General features: G+C 47.6%; 1 protein-coding gene across 2 annotated transcripts in view; it reads left to right on the top strand.

The window, feature by feature from the left end:
- Tuft1 (tuftelin 1) overlaps positions 1 to 5,937 on the top strand; it is a 48,757-nt gene extending 42,820 nt beyond the window's left edge. Inside the window, exons 9-12 of one of the 2 annotated variants that reach the window (XM_029474773.1) lie at positions 1,893 to 1,998; positions 2,767 to 2,850; positions 3,819 to 3,919; positions 4,486 to 5,937. In XM_029474773.1, coding sequence (XP_029330633.1) covers positions 1,893 to 1,998; positions 2,767 to 2,850; positions 3,819 to 3,919; positions 4,486 to 4,549 — 355 coding nt within the window. In that variant the 3' untranslated portion in view covers positions 4,550 to 5,937. The remainder of the gene's footprint in view (positions 1 to 1,892; positions 1,999 to 2,766; positions 2,851 to 3,818; positions 3,920 to 4,485) is intronic. The other variant, XM_021157898.1, reaches the window with a different exon arrangement.
- Positions 5,938 to 7,019: the final 1,082 nt, after the last annotated feature.

Here is a 7,019-nt window from a genome sequence, read left to right as displayed (position 1 = left end):
AAAAAAAAAAAAAAAGCCAGGCGTGGTGGCACACGCCTTTAATCCCAGCACTCAGGAGGCAGAGGCAGTTCGATTTCTGAGTTCGAGGCCAGCCTGGTTTACAAAGTGAGTTCCAGGACAGCCAGGGCTATACAGAGAAACCCTGTCTCGAAAAACAAAAACAAACAAACAAACAAACAAAAAAGAATTAAGGACAGAAGGACTGAATAGATGGCTCAACAGTTAAGAGCATTGGCTGCACTTCTAGAAGACCTAAGTTCAATTCCCAGCAATCATGTGGCAGCTCACAATTGTCTGTAACTCTAGTTCCAGGGAATCCAACAGACACACATATAGGCAAAACATCAATGCACATAGAATAAAAATAATTAAAAAAAAAAAGACAGAGAGCAGATATTTCTTATTGAGGATCTTGGCTTTGTTTGCTTCCTACTTAAATCTTTGAAGTAATCAGAAACTTACAACTCACAAGGCAGCCAACTTCCTCCTTAAAAAAAAAGTTTTATTTATTTTATGGATATGAGTGCTCTATCTGTATGCATACCTACTACATACAAGGAGAGGGCATCAGTGTCCTGACCAGCAGGACCCATTTATTCGTGGGTACGAGGGGAACTACAAACCTGCAAGAGAAATGGGCAGGGAAAAAAGAGAGAGGACAAGGAGGATTCTTGTCAAGGTCTAAGTTTATTAGGCTGAAAAAGCCAGGTGATAAGCACACAGTGAGGGGAAATAGGGGAGGGCTGAGGGGTAATCAATAAAGAACAAAGAAGTAGGCATCTGGGGACATGAAGGCTGAATTCTGACTGCAGGCGAGAGGCACCCTGAGTCTTATCTCAGGAGTGTAGATTCCTCCTTAACAGCCCAGAGTGTCAAGTTGGGCTCAGCACATAACTCAGGTCCTTAGAAGTCTTGGGAGTCAGGAAGAGATAAGGAAGAGGGGACTATAATTCAAATCTTTAAGGTCTTAGGTGCCCGGTAGGGATAGGGGGGAGGAGGTGACCGGCTCCTAATACAAGGCCATTTGGCTATTAGGGTGGAAAACTGCGAAAGGCTTACTTTCTCACAGTATGGTCTCCAACACATCAGATCATATTATTGATGGTTGTGATCCACCATGTGGTTACTGGGAATTGAACTCAATGACCTCTGGAAAAGCACACAGTGCTCTTAACCTCTGAGTCATCTGTCCAGCCCTCTCCTGAAAAACTTTAATAATAATGTTAATATTTAAAAAGAAAGCCAGGCCAGGCAGTGGTGGCGCGTGCCTTTAATCCCAGCACTTGGAAGGCAGAGGCAGGTGGATTTCTGAGTTTGATGCCAGCCTGGTCTACAGAGTGAGTTCCAGGACAGCCAGGGCTACACAGAGAAACCCTGTCTCGAAAAACAAAAACAAACAAACAAAAGAAAAAGAAAGAAAGAAAAGAAAGCCAGGCAGTGGTGGTGTACACCTTTAATCCCAGCATTCAGGAGGCAGAGGCAGGTAGATCTCTGAGTTCAAAGCCAACCTGGTCTACAGAGCAAGTTCCAGGACAGCCAGAGCTACACAGAGAACCCTGTCTCAAAACCAACCAACCAACCAAAAAAACAAACAAACAAAAACACCCTGCCCTTGGCAAGGCATGATGGTACCTGTCTGCAGTGGAGCAACTGAGGAGGCTGAGGCAAGACAATGCCTTTGAGTTGGGGCTACCACCTAAAACGAAAAAAGCTGGCAAAACAAACAAATCATGCTGCCCCCTAGTGGCATACAGATGACTTACCCTGCCTCTTGTCAGTGATGCTTTAAAATGCCTGGTAACTTGTTCTTTCGGGCAGGCCACTGGAACACAGGGACTCACCTTTGGTGACAAGCGTGGCCTCACCTCAGCTTCCTGGTCTCTTATCTCCAGGTCTGCTGCTCTAGAAAAGGAAGTGGCTGGGTTTCGGGAGAAGATCCACCACTTGGATGACATGCTGAAGAGCCAGCAGCGGAAAGTTCGGCAGATGATAGAGCAGGTAAAGGGGCCCCCTGTGCTCACCCCAAGCCTGCACTTCCATCACTTATTCCCCTGGGCAACTGAATTTAAAACAGGTGGCCCCATGAGCATCAAGGCTGCTGGCCCTCGTGTTTAGGTGTTGCTCTTCCATAGTCATTCCCTAACATGGATTTTTGCATTGAGTTTCTGCTTTCCCAGTGGTCTCACTTACACTCTAAACCTTTTTGGTAAATGAGTAAGGGAGTCGTAATAACTTCAGTTACCTGTGAGGATGAAGGGGGGCTCATGCTTCCTGCAGATCTCCTGACTACTGTTCTGCCTGAGCATCAGAGTAGCATGTTTGGGACAGGCCCAGTTGCAAAACTGATTTGAGACCCTAAGGTTTCCCTCCCCAAACAGGGAGGGGGTCATTTCCTCCCTTCGTGTCTGCCCCCTTTACACGTGCCATGTTTACTGCCATTTCTCATTGTCTAGAACAGTATCTGTGATGTGGTAAGCACTCAGTAAATGTTCCCTAGACAAATGAATAAATAATTTACACTATCCAGAACCAAAGGTTTTGTGTCAGTTATTATGTACTTTGGCTTTGAGCCTGGCATTCCCTCTCCTCCTCCTGCATCTGGGTTCTTTAGTGATGAAAAGAAAGGATTTGTAGAAACACCAGTGAAACTGTGAGGGGGTGGAGCTGCCCTTTTGGCTCTGCTGGCTGTCTTACAACTGCGGTAGTGTTGGCGAATGCATGGCTAGTCTCTGCAAAATGAATGCCACATCTCTTACATCTTTGCAGCTCCAGAATTCAAAAGCTGTGATCCAGTCAAAGGATTCCACCATTCAAGAGCTCAAGGAGAAAATTGCCTATCTGGAGGCTGAGGTTTGTGTATTGGAAGCCCCAACGCAGAACTGGGCTCTAAAGCATAGGCACGGGCGGGGAATTGGTCCTGTCCAGCAGCTAGTTGGAAGGAAGTATCTGGGAACATTACTCTGGTCGTTGAGAGCTTCCAGGGAGAAGATGACAATGGTAAGACCTATCCTTGCCATAAAGGGCAGAGCATCGTGGTGCAAGCCACTACCATGGCACATTTTAACCATATGAGCTTACAGTGGAGTCAGGTTTGAAGGGAGAGGGCACATTCAGTGGTTGGCATCTCCTCATAGCTCTGGTAATGGGTTCAGTTGGCTACCAAGATGACTTCTTAGTCTCGTTTCTGCTTTGCTGCAGCTGTTGCCTACCTTCAGATCATGTTGCAAGCCATTGTGTGAAGATCTCTGTAATAGAGGAGACAGATGAGACACAGGGTATTTAGAGTTAAAAATAAAACTATCAGGGAAAACTAAGCCAAACCAAAAGTATATGGGGTGGAGAGGTAGCTCAGAGGTTAAGGGCTTGCTGCTCTTCCAGAGGACTTGAGTTTGGTTCCCAGCACTCACATCTGGCTGCCCATAACCACCTATATGACCAGTTCCTGGGCACCTGACACTTCTGGACTCCAAAGACACCTGTATGCATGTCGCATACACTTGCACAGGCATACATATAAGTAAAAAGTAAAAGTAAAAACAAACAAACAAAACTACAGATATTTTAAAACCTAGGCTGTTGACAAAGGCACATAACTATTTTGACTGAAGACAAGAAGCTGCATACAGGAAATGCACGTAGACAGGGAGCCAGACACTGGTGTTGCTTGAGGCAGAGTGTGATCTGTTATAATGAAGGGAGAGGACACCCCTGGCTGGTGGCATGCTAGTAGACACGGGGTTGACAGGAGCATCCATGCAAGTTAAATGGGACCTGTGGCAAGCCAGAGAGACCCACTGTAACCCGCATTCACTTTTCAGAACTTAGAGATGCATGACCGCATGGAGCATCTAATAGAGAAGCAGGTCAGTCACGGGAACTTCAGCACACAGACCCGTGCCAAGACAGAGAACCTGGGCAGGTAAGTGTGTGTGGACAGTGGGCCCAGGAGAACAGGAGAGCCAAGGAGCTCTGTAAAGCCTTCCTTGCTGAGGGAGGACAACTTAAACCCAGCCTTCTGCCCCATACCCGATCTGAGTTCAACAGTCTACTTTCTAGCCTGGGAGGACCATGCATGGCTTCTGGAAGTATATGAACTCCTGAAGATTGTATATAAAATTTATTTATATATTTGCCTATCATAAATTTATGTGTGCACGCACGTACGCACGCACACACATAATACATATTTCTAGAGAAGGGTCTTTTGTTTTTAAGAAATTCACAAGAAGGCCTTAAATCTTGTGGGGAAAACCCTAGAATCTCAGCTATGTTCACCTCTCAGTTGTGTAACTACTATCTTTATCACCCTTGACACCAGATAAGTGTCAGGCCACAGTTTGTCCTCCACGCTACTGAAGATCACTGTTTTGAGCTCTCAGGAGATAAGTCAGCCCTACAGTGTAGTATTCCAGAGGCACCACAGAGGAAAGGCTCGGTGAAGCCGGGCACAGCACCTGCTCTCAGCATTTACTCCTTTCTCTCCAGTGTCAGGATATCGAAGCCCCCCAGCCCCAAGCCTATGCCTCTCATCCGAGTGGTGGAAACCTGAGCTGCCAGGAGATGGACGCTACCATTGCTGTTGCCTCAGTCCTGCAGAGAAGCCCTCCTCCCTTGTAGGCGGTTGATACTGACTCTGACTTCCTGACTACCCTGGTGGCCCCAGGTCCTGGGCTCTTGTCCCAGGCTCCTGTCCTCTGCTTGCTGGCAGATGGGTCAGGAGCGCCTGTCTCCTCAGGACACTGCAGACCTTGGGAAGACAGTCTCCTGCTAGCAGAATAAGGAGAATACCCTTATTCTCAGTTAGTGTTTTCTCCACGTAACAGAGCTTCCCTGCTGTGTGCACTGGAATCTAGCTGCCCAAAAGCCAGGCCCTTGGTGAGTCCAGAGAAGTGACAAAATTTGTCTTAGCCCAAAAAGCTAGAAGCACAGATGTGCAGAGTGATTGGAGCATGTCCTGGGGGAATGACGTTCCTTCTGCAAACACAGCTCAGTTCTTAGCAACAAACTGTTTGTTTTCCGCTTGGCTCCACCCTTGTGCCATGCTGACCAGGGCCTTTTCCAGACAGCCAATGGGGGCTATAGTTGGCAAGGCCTGGTCTTAGCCAAGGAACCTGGCCTACTAGATAGCCTTGCCTTTTGGGGACACAGGAATGCCCGTTCAGGCTGCAGTTTTGGGTAGGAAGATTCTCTGGGGCTATGAATAGTTCATGGAAGCTCCCCGTCTGTGGGTTTTCCCCTGCGGTGTCCTGAGAGGCACACCTCACCCTCCCTAACCCAGAACTGAGAACTGTCTCCTCTGTCAGTCTCAGCAAAACTGCTACTGTATTTATTTTGCTAAGTTATTGCTGGTTTTGCTTATATCTCATAATTGATTTAGTACCAGTGTTCTGCAGCCTTCTGCCGAGGTATTTGGGTTTACCTGGACATGGGGAAAGTATCCTGGTTGGCCTCGTTGGTTTCACAGTGTCATACTAACTAACTCCCCATGCCATCCCTCTAGCTGCTGCTTTTCCTTTCATTCCCCAGAGTCTACCTGTAACTCAGGAGGCTCATGTCTGTCCCAGAGTGTGTGCTGTCTGGGGAATAGGGCAGTGGGGACTGTTTGGGAGGAAACAGAGGTTCTTCTAATCTCTCTGAACACTTCCACCCGTAACAACCTCTATCCCAGCCCTGAATGACCCTGCAGCTCATTGTGTTCGCTATAGTGTGGTCTAGTAGCCTCGTGAGTGTTCTACTTGGCTCACAACCAGAAGCCTTAAGTCTGTGTGTTTCTGTGTCAGGACTAGGCCCAGATCCTGGCTTTGTCTGTACAGTGTCCTGAGACTTCAGGCAGAACGAGGGGGTTGTACATAATCTCCGTGCCCCTTCAAATTCTTTTCCTGTCTGTGACACAGTCTTTGTATGGTGACTTTAATAAATTATGCTAACATCTCTTTGCCCTGTGGGCCTTTTACTTCTTGGGGAGAATCAAAGCACATGATACACTCTCTCTCAGAGGTGGCATCCTGTGGTCAGCATGTGAGCAGTGAATTACAACTCTCTCAGATTCTGATGGGTAGGTGATTGTGGTATTCAGAAAAGTTACAAGCCATCAGGCCCTGTGGTCTAACCCAAGCTTTGACCCTGTCTGGGAACCCTGTGTTTGGCCACAGTGTGTCCTGATTTGGTTATAGGTCCTAAGACTGCATGGAGGGACAGCAGTCACAGTAGAGGCACGTGAGCAGCTCACATCCTTTGCAGAAGTGAAAAGCTCTGGGAAATGCTGACTGCAACTCTTCAAGGGTTTGGTAGTTTCTGGAAGTCTCTGTTAGTACAGTGGCTTTTCTTTTCATCCCTTTCTGCCAGGAAGCTAGTGGGCTACAGGGCCAAACAAGACATAGCTGAATTTACACAAACTCTTCTGGGCCAAGGAGATGGGAAACAACACGGTCCTGTTGCCTGATCCCTCTGGTTTCCCTTTCTCTTTCTATTGAGACTGTAACTTTTCCCCCTGCTTCCGCTGAATTCACAATACAGGCATCAAAATGCTCTGGAAACATCCCACCCCAGATCTGGCTGTGTCTCCTGACTCCTGGGTTTCTCTTGCACCAGCAGTCTTGCTTGGCACAGGTATATCCAGACTGCTTGTCCCAGAATATTAACAGGGTGGAAGCAGGGTGGGGTTGGCAAGGGTGCCAAGAAGACTGGCCTAGCTAGAGGATGCAGGAGTGAGTGTTGCCCTGCAGGAAAGGGAGGTTCTCCTGCAAGGCCTGCTGAGCTACATGGGAGGAGCAGAGATGTGGGGTGGAGATAGGAAGTAGGCAGGAGACTTTCTGGAGACCAGAAACAAGGATCTAAGAGATTCTTTGGATCAGGAAAAAAAAAAAAAAAAAGGAAGAACTCTGGGGTCTGCTTTACAAGCCACTGTGAGCGGCTGCTGCAAGGAACAATGGGAAACCACAGCATCTCGACAGTCCTTCCAATTAGAGATGTTGGATGGGGCTGAGGAGGTGGCAAGCTCCTGGCTTCTGCCTTCTTTT

The sequence above is a fragment of the Mus caroli genome, chromosome 3 (genome assembly GCF_900094665.2).
Source record: "Mus caroli chromosome 3, CAROLI_EIJ_v1.1, whole genome shotgun sequence".
Lineage (NCBI taxonomy): Eukaryota > Metazoa > Chordata > Mammalia > Rodentia > Muridae > Mus > Mus caroli.
The sequence above is the reverse complement of the archived record's forward strand: the minus strand, read 5'-3'. Positions and strand labels throughout refer to the sequence as shown.